Source organism: Oncorhynchus masou, unplaced genomic scaffold, assembly GCF_036934945.1.
Source record: "Oncorhynchus masou masou isolate Uvic2021 unplaced genomic scaffold, UVic_Omas_1.1 unplaced_scaffold_1387, whole genome shotgun sequence".
In the NCBI taxonomy this organism is placed as follows: Eukaryota; Metazoa; Chordata; class Actinopteri; order Salmoniformes; family Salmonidae; genus Oncorhynchus; species Oncorhynchus masou.
The window spans coordinates 99,349-118,341 of NW_027003790.1; the positions used below are offsets into that span (position 1 = coordinate 99,349).

The following is an 18,993-nucleotide window of genomic DNA, read 5'->3' on the forward strand; positions in this document are numbered from 1 at the left end:
TTATATACCCTTTGTTGGCAATGACAGAGGTCAAACGTTTTCTGTAAGTCTTCACAAGGTTTTCACACACTGTTGCTGGTATTTTGGCCCATTCCTCCATGCAGATCTCCACTAGAGCAGTGATGTTTTGGGGCTGTTGCTGGGCAACACGGACTTTCAACTCCCTCCAAAGATTTTCTATGGGGTTGAGATCTGGAGACTAGCTAGGCCACTCCAGGATCTTGAAATGCTTCTTACGAAGCCACCCCTTCGTTGCCTGGGCGGTGTGTTTGGGATCATTGTCATGCTGAAAGACCCAGCCACGTTTCATCTTCAATGCCCTTGCTGATGGAAGGAGGTTTTCACTCAAAATCTCACGATACATGGCCCCATTCATTCTTTCCTTTACACGGATCAGTCGTCCTGGTCCCTTTGCAGAGAAACAGCCCCAAAGCATGATGTTTCCACCCCCATGCTTCACAGTAGGTATGGTGTTCTTTGGATGCAACTCAGCAATCTTTGTCCTCCAAACACGACGAGTTGAGTTTTTACCAAAAAGTTATATTTTGGTTTCATCTGACCATATGACATTCTCCCAATCTTCTTCTGGATCATCCAAATGCTCTCTCGCAAACTTCAGACGGGCCTGGACATGTACTGGCTTAAGCAGGGGGACACGTCTGGCACTGCAGAATTTGAGTCCCTGGCGGCATAGTGTGTTACTGATGGTAAGGCTTTGTTGCTGGGCAACACGGACTTTCAACTCCCTCCAAATATTTTCTATGGGGTTGAGATCTGGAGACTGGCTAGGCCACTCCAGGACCTTGAAATGCTTCTTACGAAGCCACTCCTTCGTTGCCTGGGTGGTGTGTTTGGGATCATTGTCATGCTGAAAGACCCAGCCACGTTTCATCTACAATGCCCTTGCTGCTGATGGTAGGCTTTGTTACTATGGTCCCAGCTCTCTGCAGGTCATTCACTAGGTCCCCTTTTTTTCAAATTTTGTCTGTCATAGTTGAAGTGTACCTATGATGAAAATTACAGGCCTCTCTCATCTTTTTAAGTGGGAGAACTTGCACAATTGGTGGCTGACTAAATACTTTTTTGCTCCACTATAGCGTTTTGGAATGAAACTCTTCACATCTAGAACATTCACAACAGCCAATGTGTTCTTTAGAGTCTCAATGGCTTCTAGAATGGTTGAGTTATTCAGTCCCACAGATCCTCATGGTATATGTATCAGCTGTACTGCTAATGATTCCACTGTGCAGAGTCTGGCATCTCTGACCAAGAACTGCATGCAGGAGAACATGACATGAGTTACATACATTCATTCCCACAGACAGAGGGGAATAGCTCCAGCTCTGAGCGCTACTTTAATGCCTCTGGCAAAGCTGGGAATGGCGTTTCACTGCTGACGCACTGCAGACCCTGGGTTGAAGTAGTATTCAAAATCTTTCACATACTTTCAGCGTTTGCTTTAGCCTGCCTGGAGTGCCCGATGGGTGGGGTTTTACACATTTGGAATGATTCCATTGGTTCCATTTTGCCAGGCAAGCTCAATCAAACATAGACAAAGTATGTATAAGGATTTCGGATAGTTTTTGAACCCAGGTGTGACTCACTGGGGGACTTGGCTCCGATGTTGCCCACATGTGCCGTTCTGGATGTATGACTGGGTCTCTCGGTCTGTTACTACAGTGAGGTAGCTAGACAGAGAAAACACAGCTGGCTTGGTGGCTGTGCAGTACTGAGAGAATTCACATGTACTTTTTCTTTCCATGACCCAACCAACCAGGAAGAAGCTGGATTTCTTTTTTTTTTTACCACCTGTTGAAAGTGGTATAGTACAATGTTGCGGTTCCATTTTTCCCCTTATGGTCTGAGACCAGACAAGAGTTTTCATCAGAAATGGAACCCTATTCCCTATATAGTGTACTCTTCTTGACTTGGGTCATTTGGGAGCCATGTTGGAGACTGGACAGAAATACAGCAGAACTCAGGAGGATTTTAACAGCAGGTGTTCAATCCAATGTTAGTCTAGGAGGACTTGAACATGTCATATTGTGTGAGTAATAACCTAGTTCTGTACTCTGGAATGGGCTGTATTGAGTAATAGAGTATTGAGTTAGAATTCTGTGGGAGAATTCCGTGAGAGAATTCTGTGGGAGAATTCCGTGAGAGAATTCTGTGAGAGAATTCCGTGGGAGAATTCCGTGGGAGAATTCCAGGAGAGAATTCCGTGGGAGAATTCCGTGAGAGAATTCCGTGGGAGAATTCCGTGGGAGAATTCCGTGAGAGATTTCCGTGGGAGAATTCTGTGAGAGAATTCTGTGGGAGAATTCCGCTTTAAGAAAAAGACAAATCTTCCCCATTAATACCATGTGATGTATCTCATTCAAAGTGAACCTCCTGGATGACCTGGGAAGATCAGTGAGAGGATTCTTATGGAATGGCCAAGTCTAGACGACTGATTTCACTACTCTGCTACAGTATACTAAAACGTTTGTGTGTACAATAAATAAGCTTCTCTGCCATGACAACTCTCCACCCTGTGATACTTGTCTGGAGAAAGGCCCTCTATTCTCCAGATTCCAGATTCAGTCTCCATTGAAACAATAAAACACAACAGCAGCCAAACAGCAACATCCGCCATTGTAAACTAACACTACTACACTCGTGAGAATGTCTCATTTTATGTGCAAACAAGTGTGTTTTACTGACCATCAGTGTTATAATACACGAGGGAGTCACACATATTCATTATGACAGTAGTAGTATTACAGATCAATGATGACAACGTTCTAGACATAGTAAGACATTATTTATTTATTTTTTGGCACAACACAAAAGTGCTTCAGGATAATACTACCCATGATCCCAAAGTCACGGTTCAATATTCGGTCTGATCAATTCTAATAAAATGGATTAAAATGTGTTCTTAAACTCTCTAAAGAGTCAATAATCAATAATCAATACTCTGGAATAGATCATTACATTTTTGCGAAAATGTATCTTTTGGCATTTTAATCTGATGTGGATTAACACATTGTTTATACAGTTTTCAGAATGCATCATGTGACGAATGTCCTCCTCTGAACTCGTATGAAACCTTGAAACCTATTTCAGGAAGTCCTACAGTAAGGCAAGAGGTGGTCAAAACCGCAGCCTGAAGAGATACTGCGTGGCAGGCTTTTGCTCCTGCCCTGCAGGAACAGTTAGCCTGGTCCCAGATCAGTAGATTAGAGTGTGTTAGAGCTAGCCTGGTCCCAGATCAGTTTGTGCTGATCAGTAGATTAGAATGTGTTTGAGCTAGCCTGGTCCCAGATTAGTTTGCGCTGATCAGTAAATTAGAGTGTGTTAGAGCTAGCCTGGTCCCAGATCAGTTTGTGCTGATCAGTAAATTAGAGTGTGTTAGAGCTAGTCTGGTCCCAGATCAGTTTGTGCTGATCAGTAGATTAGAGTGTGTTAGAGCTAGCCTGGTCCCAGATTAGTTTGTGCTGATCAGTAAATTAGAGTGTGTTAGAGCTAGCCTGGTCCCAGATCTGTTTGTGCTGTCTTGCTCATTTAGATTTGCGAAAGGCTATTTAAGATTAGGGCTGGAGCAAAATCCTGCAGAATGGCTTCCTCTCCACAACCAACGATGGTCTCTATAAGGTCTATTATGAAATGTATATTATCAAATATATAATTATCTATAAACCACAGAATGTTCTTATAAATATCGCTGGTTTTCTTTCAATGTACATTAAAAAAAAACACAGGTTAATCACCCTTCTTGTATTCAATAACTTATCCCTAGAATTGCATTTTATTGTTATCATTGCAGACAAAAACCCAGCTGTTAACTTCACATTTTTGGTCAGATATACACATCATTGGTATAACAGTTGAATGCACAATGCATTTTTTTCTCTCCATTTTATATAAAAAAAATGAATGAAAATAAAGAATCTTTGGTGTTTATTAAAGCAAAAATAGAATTTAAAAAAGTCTATATAAAAAGGCATTAAAATATAATATGTAAATTACAAAGTAACACGTCAACAGATACAGCATGGCCAAAGAACTGAGAAATTCCAGCTTTGACTTTCATTAACAACTGTGTATAAAAAAAGAGGACAAATATGACCAAAAAAACATCATAAATTATGTTATAATCAAGAACGAGCCATTTTCTGGGTGCATCCCGATCACTCACTCATACAATGAAAAGCATAACCACTGAGGTATTTCATCTTCAAATGACTCTGTCAAGCATTATGCACAATGGGAGTGAGACGTAAAAGTGCATAGGACATTATGCATATCATCTCTGTGTATCTATGTGGAAAAACAGGATGTCCATTTGGTGCTTTTCCATTTGGCAAAACACATCACCAACAAGAGTTCAATTTTTTAATATATTTTTTTTTACCTCATCATCATAATATTTCAGAAGGAAATATCTGTAGTTTCTTGTTGCAGTCAGTCACAGCAGCAATGATATCGCTCTTCTGGCATCGTCACTTCACGTCACCTGCCGAGAGTCCAACAATCAATGAGCAGTTTGAGATTCTTCACTTTGTAAACGTTGAGAGGGAGCATGTCTGCGTCTCGAACTGCACCCTGATCCGGAAAAAGTGTGTTACTCTTTTTGACCAGAACCCTGTATGGACCCTGGTCAAAAGTAGTGCACTACACAGGAAATAGAGTGGCGTTTAAGACCCAATCGAGGAGTTTCAGTGGAGAAGGAAAGGAGGGGGATGTCATACATCCAGCACCATGTCATACTGCTGTTCTTTCTTCCTCTTGCCACATTTAGTGATCAGTACCATGTACAACGTCAAGAGCATGACCCAGTAGCTGGCGTACACTATCGCACCAACGATTAAGACTATCTTTTCAGAGTCTGGAAAAGGAAAATCTTTTCTGGTTTCCTGGACGACCGTATAGATAATGCCAAGGAAGAGGATGGTGAACCAGACCGATATGGGAACGAGCCCTACGAAGTTAGTCACGATCGTCTTCCTCCCTGACGTGCCCCAGCCAGCCTTGTTTATAGTGGCGATAGCGAACATCTTGGCCGGTAGCAGACTGGACATGTACAACACTGAGTAGAAGGACATGAAGACCATGACGATGTTGCCCCTCATGCAAGAGGCAAAGGAGGACTTGATGAGGGCGACCGCCTGGACGATCAACAGGAAGAGAAGGATATTCCAGATCCTCCCCTGGTAGAACAGCTGTATCGCCGTGGCGATGAGGAAGAAGGGGAAGAACCCGGTGATGACAGCCTCGTAGGTCATCCAGAGGTGGTGTTTGTGGAACCACATGGCGTTGTAGAGCCACTCTCTGAAGTAAGACTTACTCCACCGGGTCTGCTGGTTCAGCCAGCGCAGGTAGGTGATGGGGGTCTCGGTCAGGCACTTGGACCGGGCCGTGTACTTGGTGGCGTAGCCCAGGCTCAGCACGCGGTTGGTGAGGTGGCGGTCGTCGCCGAAGCTACAGTGGCTGCCCATGAAGGTCTGGTTGTACCAATCCTCTATGAACTCGTGGAGCAGGTTGTTCCTGTACATCCCCAGTGGTCCGCTGATACACTGGACGCAGCCGAAGTAGGACTGACACGCTCGCTCGATGTTGAAGGCCATCCAGTAACGGACGCTGCTAAGAAACGAGATCCAGGACTCGTATTTGTTCAGGATCTGTGGAGGAAGAAAGACACATAGGGTCAGGGTATTTAAGTTGGTTAACAACTGCTGTAAACACATTCTATAGTATTAGCATAACAACCAAACGGCACAATCGTGGGCAATTGGTTTAAGGACCCCTAATTAGCAAAAGAACATGCTATCATCTCTCCCAGAGCTCCTACAGATGTTCCACCTATCAACCTGCTATTGTGTAGAATTCTCACAGGAGAGTAATCAATGTAAGCCTAAGGTATAGGCTAACTCAACTTTGTAGAGGAATGTCCTGTTGTGTAGATGCATTTTTATAGTTTGTATTATTTGGTATTCAGGGAACTTTAAATGAAATAAGGGCTGATTTGGTCCTCAACAACAGTGTAGGCTTAACCATGAGTCTTTCTCTTGTCCAGAAATACTTTACAGGATCATAACAGAATGCACTAAAGCTTTATTTTATGCACTGAAGCTTACTTGTTGAAAAAGCTATCAAAATACTTTTACTAGGTTTGTGTTTATTTCTAGATGTGGGTCGTAAAAGGCATCAACATCACTACATCAGTTAATAAACCACAGGGTGAGAAGATTCTCTCAGTTTAACCCGGAGCAAATCTGTAGATTCTCTCAGTTTAACCCGGAGCAACTCTGAAGATTCTCTCAGTTTAACCCGGAGAAACTCTGAAGATTCTCTCAGTTTAACCCGGAGCAAATCTGTAGATTCTCTCAGTTTAACCCGGAGCAACTCTGTAGATTCTCTCAGTTTAACCCGGAGCAAATCTGTAGATTCTCTCAGTTTAACCCGGAGCAACTCTGAAGATTCTCTGAGCCTACATGTGTTTGATACCATTTCATTCAGGTCATAACCCTCATCCAGACATTATTGGGAGCCGTCCTCCCCTCAGCAGTATCCACTGGGTTAGATGACCCACCTGCACACCCAGTACATCTCTGAAAGCAGTTAGACAACCCCAGCTTTGTATCCATGCCGTATGTACTGTAGGTGCTGAACCACAGGAGGTTGGTGGCACCTCAATTGAGGAGGACGGTGCTCGTGGTAATGACTGGTGTGGAATGAGTGGAATGGTATCAAATACATCTAACACATGGTTTGCTGCCATTCCATTTGCTCCGTTCCAGACATTATTATGAGTCGTCCTCCCCTCAGCAGACTCCACCGTGCTGAACCCAACACTAGTATTCTATCAACTGTAGACTGGAGCTGGTTTCAGCACCTGGAGAGGTTTCAGCACCTACAGTACGGTACAGACAGGAGACTAGGAGAACACAGTCTCAGACATACAGACTAGTCAATAACAATGGAGACTGGAGCTGGTTTCAGCACCTACAGTACGGTACCAGGCTAGAGAACACAGTCTCAGACATACAGACTAGTCAATAACAATGGAGACTGGAGCTGGTTTCAGCACCTACAGTACGGTACCAGGCTAGGAGAACTGGTTTCAGCACCTACAGTACGGTACCAGGCTAGGAGAACACAGTCTCAGACATACAGACTAGTCAATAACAATGGAGACTGGAGCTGGTTTCAGCACCTACAGTACGGTACCAGGCTAGGAGAACACAGTCTCAGACATACAGACTAGTCAATAACAATGGAGACTGGAGCTGGTTTCACCTACAGTACGGTACCAGACACAGTCTCAGACATACAGACTAGTCAATAACAATGGAGACTGGAGCTGGTTTCAGCACCTACAGTACGGTACCAGGCTAGGAGAACACAGTCTCAGACATACAGACTAGTCAATAACAATGGAGACTGGAGCTGGTTTCAGCACCTACAGTACGGTACCAGGCTAGGAGAACACAGTCTCAGACATACAGACTAGTCAATAACAATGGAGACTGGAGCTGGTTTCAGCACCTACAGTACGGTACCAGGCTAGAGAGGAACACAGTCTCAGACATACAGACTAGTCAATAACAATGGAGACTGGAGCTGGTTTCAGCACCTACAGTACGGTACCAGGCTAGGAGAACACAGTCTCATACAGACAGTACAGACTGGTTTCAGTCAATAACAGGCTAGGAGAACACAGTGGAGTCACTGGAGCTGGTTTCAGCACCTACAGTACGGTACCAGGCTAGGAGAACACAGTCTCAGACATACAGACTAGTCAATAACAATGGAGACTGGAGCTGGTTTCAGCACCTACAGTACGGTACCAGGCTAGGAGAACACAGTCTCAGACATACAGACTAGTCAATAACAATGGAGACTGGAGCTGGTTTCAGCACCTACAGTACGGTACCAGGCTAGGAGAACACAGTCTCAGACATACAGACTAGTCAATAACAATGGAGACTGGAGCTGGTTTCAGCACCTACAGTACGGTACCAGGCTAGGAGAACACAGTCTCAGACATACAGACTAGTCAATAACAATGGAGACTGGAGCTGGTTTCAGCACCTACAGTACGGTACCAGGCTAGGAGAACACAGTCTCAGACATACAGACTAGTCAATAACAATGGAGACTGGAGCTGGTTTCAGCACCTACAGTACGGTACCAGGCTAGGAGAACACAGTCTCAGACATACAGACTAGTCAATAACAATGGAGACTGGAGCTGGTTTCAGCACCTACAGTACGGTACCAGGCTAGGAGAACACAGTCTCAGACATACAGACTAGTCAATAACAATGGAGACTGGAGCTGGTTTCAGCACCTACAGTACGGTACCAGGCTAGGAGAACACAGTCTCAGACATACAGACTAGTCAATAACAATGGAGACTGGAGCAGCACCTACAGTACGGTACCAGGCTAGGAGAACACAGTCTCAGACATACAGACTAGTCAATAACAATGGAGACTGGAGCTCTCAGACACCAGGCTAGGAGAGAGACATACAGACTAGTCAATAACAATGGAGACTGGAGCTGGTTTCAGCACCTACAGTACGGTACCAGGCTAGGAGAACACAGTCTCAGACATACAGACTAGTCAATAACAATGGAGACTGGAGCTGGTTTCTGTACGGTTTCAGACATACCTACAATAACAATGGAGACTGGAGCTGGTTTCAGCACCTACCACCAGGCTAGGAACACAGTCTCAGACATACAGACTAGGCTCAATAACAATGGAGACTGGAGACTGGAGCTTTCAGCACCTACAGTACGGTACCAGGCTAGGAGAACACAGTCTCAGACATACAGACTAGTCAATAACAATGGAGACTGGAGCTGGTTTCAGCACCTACAGTACGGTACCAGGCTAGGAGAACACAGTCTCAGACATACAGACTAGTCAATAACAATGGAGACTGGAGCTGGTTTCAGCACCTACAGTACGGTACCAGGCTAGGAGAACACAGTCTCAGACATACAGACTAGTCAATAACAATGGAGACTGGAGCTGGTTTCAGCACCTACAGTACGGTACCACAGTCTCAGACATACAGCTGGTTTCAGTACAGTACGGTACACAGTCTCAGACATACAGACTAGTCAATAACAATGGAGACTGGAGCTGGTTTCAGCACCTACAGTACACAGTCACAGTCTCAGACATACAGACTAGTCAATAACAATGGAGACTGGAGCTGGTTTCAGCACCTACAGTACGGTACCAGGCTAGGAGAACACAGTCTCAGACATACAGACTAGTCAATAACAATGGAGACTGGAGCTGGTTTCAGCACCTACAGTACGGTACCAGGCTAGGAGAACACAGTCTCAGACATACAGACTAGTCAATAACAATGGAGACTGGAGCTGGTTTCAGCACCTACAGTACGGTACCAGGCTAGGAGAACACAGTCTCAGACATACAGACTAGTCAATAACAATGGAGACTGGAGCTGGTTTCAGCACCTACAGTACGGTACCAGGCAATAACAATGGAGAACACAGTCTCAGACATACAGACTAGTCAATAACAATGGAGACTGGAGCTGGTTTCACAGCTCACATACAGACTAGTCACCAGAACACAGTCTCAGACATACAGACTAGTCAATAACAATGGAGACTGGAGCTGGTTTCAGCACCTACAGTACGGTACCAGGCTAGGAGAACACAGTCTCAGACATACAGACTAGTCAATAACAATGGAGACATCACCTGAACGTCTCCTCCCACTCCTCCCACCATGGGGTCTTCCTCCAGAACCTTCACCATCTCCACAGAGGACGCAGGATCCAGCATGGTGTCAGAGTCACACACCTGAAACACAAGGGGACACACACAATCCTGTTGAATCCACAAACCACTTCACACCTGAAACACAAGGGTACACACTATCCAATTCAATCCCCAAAACAATTCTCTCTCTCTCTCTCTCTCTAACTCACTCACTCACTCACTCACTCACTCACTCACTCACTCACTCACTCACTCACACACACACACACACACACACACACACACACACACACACACACACACACACACACACACACACACACACACACACACACTGTTAGAAAGTTAAACTAGGCCAGAAGATATCGTTACACAGACAAAGTGTCCTTCATCAAGTTTTTGGGCGGGATATGTTTATTTTATATTGGCCAATTTGACCAATCAGCAGCGCATGAATTACACTGATTACTGATGTACAGATGATTACTGATGAGTTGGTACATTAATTACACTGATTACTGATGTACAGGGTTGGTACATTAATCACACTGATTACTGATGTACAGGGTTGGTACATTAATCACACTGATTACTGATGTACAGGGTTGGTACATTAATGACACTGATTACTGATGTACAGGGTTGGTACATTAATTACACTGATTACTGATGTACAGGGTTGGTACATTAATTACACTGATTACTGATGTACATGGTTGGTACATTAATTACACTGATTACTGTCGTACATGGTTGGTACATTAATTACACTGATTACTGATGTACAGGGTTGGTACATTAATCACACTGATTACTGATGTACAGGGTTGGTACATTAATCACATTTACTGATTACTGATTAATGCACTGATTACTGGGTTGGTACACACTGATTACTGCCGTACATTAATTACACTGGATGTTGGTACATTAATTACACTGATTACTGGTACATTAATCACACTGATTACTGATGGGGTTGGTACATTAATTACACTGATTACTGCCGTACAGGGTTGGTACATTAATTACACTGATTACTGATGTACAGGGTTGCTTTGATTACTGATTTCTTAATGACACTGATTACTGATGTACAGGGTTGGTAAAATCTCTTTACTGATGTACATGTCAAACTTTTTGGATGTCAACTTGAAGCTTTGTTTGCAACGTGGATGTTTCCCCGGAAAGATCGTTCCAAAACAAGTTAGTGTCACGTGGGAAGGTCCGTCAGTTGGTCAACAAACAACCGTGTGAGTAAAGTCATGTTTGCAGCGATCTCTTCACAGATTAGAAAGGTTTCTTCAGTCACTCCTTAATTGGGAATGATTTCATTGGGTAAGTGAAGTCATTGGGGCCGGTGTAAGGAGGGCTGGGGTTTGGCTGGAAGGTTGCTGTGCTGTTTGGCACGTCATCCTGTACTGGAAGTGATACAGTACGGTCGTTGTGTTCTGACTGAGAGGGTGATTGGAGGGTTGGGTTGTGATTGGTTGTGTTCTGACTGAGAGGGTTGTGATTGGTTGTGTTCTGACTGAGAGGGGTGCGTTGTGATTGGTTGTGTTCTGACTGAGAGTGTTTGGTTGTTATGATTGGGATTGAGAGGTTTTGATTGGGAGAGGGTTTTGTTGTTCTGACTGGTTGTGTTCTGACTGAGAGGGTTGTGTTATGATTGGTTGTGTTCTGACTGAGAGACGGTTGTGATTGGTTGTGTTCTGACTGAGAGAGGGTTGTGTTGTGATTGGTTGTGTTCTGATTGTGTTGTGATTGAGAGAGGTTGTGTTGTGATTGGTTGTGTTCTGATTGAGAGAGGGTTGTGTTGTGATTGGTTGTTTTCTGATTGAGAGAGGGTTGTGTTGTGATTGGTTGTTTTCTGATTGAGAGAGGGTTGTGATTGGTTGTGTTCTGATTGAGAGAGGGTTGTGTTGTGATTGGTTGTGTTCTGATTGAGAGAGGGTTTTGTTGTGATTGGTTGTTTTCTGATTGAGAGAGGGTTGTGTTGTGATTGGTTGTGTTCTGACTGAGAGATGGTTGGGATTGGTTGTGTTCTGACTGAGAGAGGGTTGTGATTGGTTATGTTCTGACTGAGAGAGGGTTGTGATTGGTTATGTTCTGACTGAGAGAGGGTTGTGATTGGTTGTGTTCTGACTGAAAGAGGGTTGTGAATGGTTGTGTTCTGACTGAGAGGGCTGGGTTGTGATTGGTTGTGTCCTGACTGAGAGGACTGGGTTGTGATTGGTTGTGTTCTGACTGAGAGATGGTTGGGATTGGTTGTGTTCTGACTGAGAGAGGGTTGTGATTGGTTGTGATTGGTTGTGTTCTGACAGAGGGCTGGGTTGTGATTGGTTGTGTTCTGACTGAGAGAGGGTTGTGTTATGATTGGTTGTGTTCTGATTGGTTGTGTTCTGACTGGTTGTGTTCTGACTGAGAGAAGGTTGTGTTATGATTGGTTGTGTTCTGACTGGGGGAGGGTTATGTTTTGATTGGTTGTGTTCTGACTGAGAGAGGGTTGTGATTGGTTGTGTTCTGACTGTGAGAGGGTTGTGTTCTGATTGGTTGTGTTCTGATTTAGAGAGGGTTGTGATTGGTTGTGTTCTGACAGAGAGGGTTGTGTTGTGATTGGTTGTGTTCTGATTTAGTTTTGATTGGTTGTGTTCTGACTGAGAGAGGGTTGTGATTGGTTGTGTTCTGACTGTGAGAGGGTTGTGTTCTGATTGGTTGTGTTCTGATTTAGAGAGGGTTGTGATTGGTTGTGTTCTGACAGAGAGGGTTGTGTTATGATTGGTTGTGTTCTGACTGGGAGAGGGTTGTGTTTTGATTGGTTGTGTTCTGACTGAGAGAGGGTTGTGATTGGTTGTGTTCTGACTGAGATTGTTTTCTGATTGTGTTCTGATTTAGAGTTGTGTTGTGATTGGTTGTTTTCTGATTGAGAGAGGGTTGTGTTATGATTGTTTGTGTTCTGATTGAGAGAGGGTTGTGTTCTGATTGAGAGAGGGTTGTGTTGTGATTGGTTGTTTTCTGATTGAGAGAGGGTTGTGTTGTGATTGGTTGTTTTCTGATTGAGAGAGGGTTGTGATTGGTTGTGTTCTGATTGAGAGAGGGTTGTGTTGTGATTGGTTGTGTTCTGATTGAAAGAGGGTTGTGTTGTGGTTGGTTGTGTTCTGATTGAGAGAGGGTTGTGTTGTGATTGGTTGTGTTCTGATTGAGAGAGGGTTGTGATTGGTTGTGTTCTGATGGTGACAGAGATTTTGTAGTATAGCTGTATTGCTGTTTCAAAATGGTCATATATGGAGAAAGATCAAGACAGCTGTTTGAATTGTTTGAAAATGAATACATTTAGATTGTGTAGCACTGTGATAATTCAATTTCTATCTTTCTGCTGTAAGAGCAAAGTATTAAAACACAAATAGCATGAAAGGAGAGTAACTAAAGATAATGATATGGTCAGAAGATAATCACACCACCTCAGGAAAAGACTTCTGTACCCCTAACCAGTCTATTGGTTTTGATACACAGAACACCAACACACACTCCCCCTTTCCCGGTGAGAACAGATCCTCATGCGTAGTTAGTCATAGCCTGTTGACACGTCTGCTAATGTGCACAACATTCCTCATGTTATTTACATCATCAGCAGAGTGTTTGATTAGGCGAAGCTGCATCACTGCATAGAAATCCGTTTCTTTGATCACTGCCCCTTGGCAACCAGTCCCATAGCAACGTTAGCACCAAACCTGTTCTGACGTGTCCATAAATGGCATTAATATTCACAGATCACCCGCATCAAATTACTGCAAAGACTACAGATGCTGAAAACGAAGGGGGAAAGTCCCGTTTAATATTTATAGTTTGACTGTAAAAGAGGTAACAGATTGCAGCTGTAACGAGCCTCAGCTTGGGGAGATGACATGAAAACCGCTAATGATCAGTTGTTCCTTCGATAAGAGGTTATCGGGAATAGCTTGTGTAAAAGGTCTCCTCAGTAAAACATGTTCAATCTGGCGTCAGTCGGTTGATCTGTGCCACAAATACCACAGGGTTTTGACATCACAAAAGGCTAAAGTCGGGGGGGGGGGTCATGAAGTCAGCAGACGAACAATGGATTCACTGCGGTTCCATCTGGATTCATACTACACAGAGGACATGTCCTCTGTCTGACAGACAGCATTGTAGTCCTTCTAATGTAGGACATGTCCTCTGTCTGACAGACAGCGTTGTAGTCCTTCTAATGTAGGACATGTCCTCTGTCTGACAGAGTTGTAGTCCTTCTCCTAACGTAGGACATGTCCTCTGTCTGACAGACAGCGTTGTAGTCCTTCTAATGTAGGACATGTCCTCTGTCTGACAGAGTTGTAGTCCTTCTCCTAACATAGGACATGTCCTCTGTCTGACAGAGTTGTAGTCCTTCTCCTAACGTAGGACATGTCCTCTGTCTGACAGACAGCGTTGTAGTCCTTCTAATGTAGGACATGTCCTCTGTCTGACAGAGTTGTAGTCCTTCTCCTAACATAGGACATGTCCTCTGTCTGACAGAGTTGTAGTCCTTCTCCTAACGTAGGACATGTCCTCTGTCTGACAGACAGCGTTGTAGTCCTTCTAACGTAGGACATGTCCTCTGTCTGACAGAGTTGTAGTCCTTCTCCTAACGTAGGACATGTCCTCTGTCTGACAGAGTTGTCGGTCTTCTCCTAATGTAGGACATGTCCTCTGTCTGACAGAGTTGTAGGTCTTCTCCTAACATAGGACATGTCTTCTGTCTGACAGAGTTGTCGGTCTTTTCCTAATGTAGGACATGTGCTCTGTCTGAAAGAGTTGTAGGTCTTCTCTTAACGTAGGACATGTCCTCTGTCTGACAGAGTTGTAGGTCTTCTCCTAACGTAGGTCATGTCCTCTGTCTGACAGAGTTGTAGTCCTTCTCCTAACGTAGGACATGTCCTCTGTCTGACAGACAGCGTTGTAGTCCTTCTAATGTAGGACATGTCCTCTGTCTGACAGAGTTGTAGTCCTTCTCCTAACGTAGGACATGTCCTCTGTCTGACAGACAGCGTTGTAGTCCTTCTAATGTAGGACATGTCCTCTGTCTGACAGAGTTGTAGTCCTTCTCCTAACATAGGACATGTCCTCTGTCTGACAGAGTTGTAGTCCTTCTCCTAACGTAGGACATGTCCTCTGTCTGACAGACAGCGTTGTAGTCCTTCTAACGTAGGACATGTCCTCTGTCTGACAGAGTTGTAGTCCTTCTCCTAACGTAGGACATGTCCTCTGTCTGACAGAGTTGTCGGTCTTCTCCTAATGTAGGACATGTCCTCTGTCTGACAGAGTTGTAGGTCTTCTCCTAACATAGGACATGTCTTCTGTCTGACAGAGTTGTCGGTCTTTTCCTAATGTAGGACATGTCCTCTGTCTGAAAGAGTTGTAGGTCTTCTCCTAACGTAGGACATGTCCTCTGTCTGACAGAGTTGTAGGTCTTCTCCTAACGTAGGACATGTCCTCTGTCTGACAGAGTTGTAGTCCTTCTCCTAACGTAGGACATGTCCTCTGTCTGAAAGAGTTGTCATCTTTCTCCTAACGTAGGACATGTCCTCTGTCTGACAGACAGCGTTGTAGTCCTTCTAATGTAGGACATGTCCTCTGTCTGACAGAGTTGTAGGTCTTCTCCTAATGTAGGACATGTCCTCTGTCTGACAGAGTTGTAGTCCTCCTAACGAAGGACATGTCCTCTGTCTGACAGAGTTGTAGGTCTTCTCCTAACATAGGACATGTCCTCTGTCTGACAGACAGCGTTATAGTCCTTCTAATGTAGGACATGTCCTCTGTCTGACAGAGTTGTAGTCTTTCTCCTGACGTAGGACATGTCCTCTGTCTGACAGAGTTGTAGTCTTTCTCCTAACGTAGGACATGTCCTCTGTCTGACAGACAGCGTTGTAGTCCTTCTCCTAACGTAGGACATGTCCTCTGTCTGACAGACAGCGTTGTAGTCCTTTTCCTAACGTAGGACATGTCCTCTGTCTGACAGCGTTGTAGTCCTTTTCCTAACGTAGGACATGTCCTCTGTCTGACAGAGTTGTAGTCCTTCTCCTAACGTAGGACATGTCCTCTGTCTGACAGACAGCGTTGTAGTCCTTCTCCTAACGTAGGACATGTCCTCTGTCTGACAGCGTTGTAGTCCTTCTCCTAACGTAGGACATGTCCTCTGTCTGACAGAGTTGTAGTCCTTCTCCTAACATAGGACATGTCCTCTGTCTGACAGACAGCGTTGTAGTCCTTCTAATGTAGGACATGTCCTCTGTCTGACAGAGTTGTAGTCCTTCTAACATAGGACATGTCCTCTGACAGACAGCGTTGTAGTCCTTCTCCTAACGCCGTAGTACGCCTGTCACATGGAGCTAGTTCCTCGAACAAACAAGGGGTTGTCTGAGGACAGCTTGGGTGTCCTGGGGCGCTTTCCTTTCACAGTGTGGTGAGTATTACCCATAATGCACCTGCCAACAGAATAATGACACCGCAAAGCAATGCCGGGTAACACTCTTTATACTAAGTTTCTCTTATGCCTGTGTTGTTACGTGTTTATCCTATACCCACATATCAATACATCCTCACACAGTTCTGGTGACCCTATACCCACATATCAATACATCCACACACAGTTCTGGTGACCCTATACCCACATATCAATACATCCACACACAGTTCTGGTGAGAATATAAGGTTTAGTTCTGTTGACCCTATACCCACACCCTATACATCCACACACAGTTCTGGTATCAATACATCCACACACAGTTCTGGTGAGAACACAAGGTTTAGTTCTGTTGACCTTGTGGGCCCTGGTCTAAAGTAATGCACTGTATAGGGGAAAGAGGTGGTGGTATTTGGGACGTACTCGGCCATGTTAGTTTACTGTGATGATCATGCAGCAACCGGTAGCTAAATAAAGGTCACGTCAAGGTCATCCACTGATGCAACATGTCTTATCAGACAGGACTGCTAAGAGGAATGCTTAAAGGGACAATTCAACATCATAGCCATCCTCTCCAGCACCACTCCATCGTCAACATGTCATATCAGACAGGACTGCTAACAGGAATGCTTAAAGGGACAATTCAACATCATAGCCATCCTCTCCAGCACCACTCCATCGTCAACATATCTTATCAGACAGGACTGCTAAGAGGAATGCTTAAAGGGACAATTCAACATCATAGCCATCCTCTCCAGCACCACTCCATCGTCAACATATCTTATCAGACAGGACTGCTAAGAGGAATGCTTAAAGGGACAATTCAACATCATAGCCATCCTCTCCAGCACCACTCCATCGTCAACATATTTGAAAATGGCACGTTTCTATGTTTAGTAGTAAAAGAAAATGGAGGACGGTAGGTGTTTCCAATGACATCATAAACTAATTAGTAGACAATTAGTAGGTAATTAGTAGGTAATGCCTCCAAGGCAATTGGTTAAAATCACGTGATGCACACCGATGATATCATTGGAAACACATCTTCTAACTATTTTACTACAGAACATAGAAATGTGCAATTTTCACATATGTTGACGCATGGATGGTTCTGGAGATAATGACTATGATGTCGATGTTTTAATTTCCATTTAAGCAATTTGGAGGAATTCAGTTTAAACTGGCTACCTTTGAAAGGACATGGCATTAGAGAACAATCTGTCATGTCTGTGTTGAACTGTCGAGGCCCTCTGCTCCACTAGCAGCAAAAAGGAATAAAAGTGTCAGCATGCTTCAGTTCGGCTGAATCTTCACCCTGGAATGCTTTTCCAACAGTCTTGAAGGAGTTCCCACATATGCTGAGCACTTGTTGGCTGAATCTAGTCATACCGAATGAGTGTGCTAGCATACTCCCTTAAAAAGACCTTCAATTTAAAAATGATAAAAGAACGGCAATAGTACAGTTTGTTCATTTTGAGACGCCGTAGCCAGTATACACTTCCTCAAAATAGTCCGAATGAATCTAAGATAACTCAAGAAATCTGTTTTTTGCCGAAGGGATCTTAGTCACACAATTTTACATCTAACTAAGATGTTTGGTGCAGTGTTTTTCAATGAAAAAATGTGCATGAAAACAAGTCGTCTTATGTTGAATGACAACAAAGACTTTATTGAAGAATCCCTACCGTTGACCAATCACCGACCAAGGGGTGGAAACGTCAGACACCGAACTTAGGCTTACCTCCAGAAAACAAATGTGTGTGAACGAACAGCTGAAAAAACCCTGACCGAAGTCCAAAACTAACTAAAATGTCACTAAATGTTGTTATAATACAGTATATGCACGAACTCTACCCAACTGTTTTGGCACCCTATTCCCGATATACTGTACTACTTTTGACCAGGGACCTTAGGGTAGTGATCAAAAGCAGTGCACTATGTTTGGGAATAGGGTGCCATTTGGGACGTAACCTAAGTCAAGTCAAGTAAGTCATCTGTGTGTTGCCAAGCCAAGGCTTTAACCGTCACGATCAGATACGTTAGACAGACAACCCCACAGTGAGAATAACCACACAGGTCTGGTAGCTAATAGCTAGCTAAAACAGATCTGTGACAAGGCCAACACAGTTAGCCCTCCATACGCTTTGGATCAGAGGTTAGAATTATAACTGAAACCAGGAGTTTACGGTGGAAAGACAGGCCCTGGACAAAAGTAGTGCACTGAATAGGTGCCATACACTCCAGTATTATCCAGAGCAGTTTGACCAGACCTACACTCCAGTATTATCCAGAGCATTTTGATCAGACCTACTCTCCAGTATTACCCAGAACAGTTTGGAGGACCTACACTCCAGTATTATCCAGAACAGTTTGGAGGACCTACACTCCAGTATTATCCAGAACAGTTTGATCAGACCTACACTCCAGTATTACCCAGAACAGTTTGATCAGACCTACACTCCAGTATTACCCAGAGCAGTTTGACCAGACCTACACTCCAGTATTACCCAGAACAGTTTGATCAGACCTACACTCCAGTATTACCCAGAGCAGTTTGACCAGACCTACACTCCAGTATTACCCAGAACAGTTTGACCAGACCTACACTCCAGTATTATCCAGAACAGTTTGGAGGACCTACACTCCAGTATTATCCAGAACAGTTTGGAGGACCTACACTCCAGTATTATCCAGAGCAGTTTGGAGGACCTACACTCCAGTATTACCCAGAACAGTTTGGAGGACCTACACTCCAGTATTATCCAGAACAGTTTGGAGGACCT

At 44.1% G+C, this 18,993-nt stretch overlaps 1 protein-coding gene across 1 annotated transcript in view; it reads right to left on the reverse strand.

The window, feature by feature from the left end:
• Positions 1 to 2,793: 2,793 nt before the first annotated feature.
• Positions 2,794 to 18,993, reverse strand: part of has2 (hyaluronan synthase 2) — a 32,874-nt gene continuing 16,674 nt past the window's right edge. Inside the window, exons 3-4 of the mRNA XM_064958886.1 lie at positions 9,733 to 9,834; positions 2,794 to 5,663 (exon numbers count right to left, since the gene is read on the reverse strand). Of these exons, the coding sequence (XP_064814958.1) occupies positions 4,728 to 5,663; positions 9,733 to 9,834 (1,038 nt within the window). The 3' untranslated portion in view covers positions 2,794 to 4,727. The remainder of the gene's footprint in view (positions 5,664 to 9,732; positions 9,835 to 18,993) is intronic.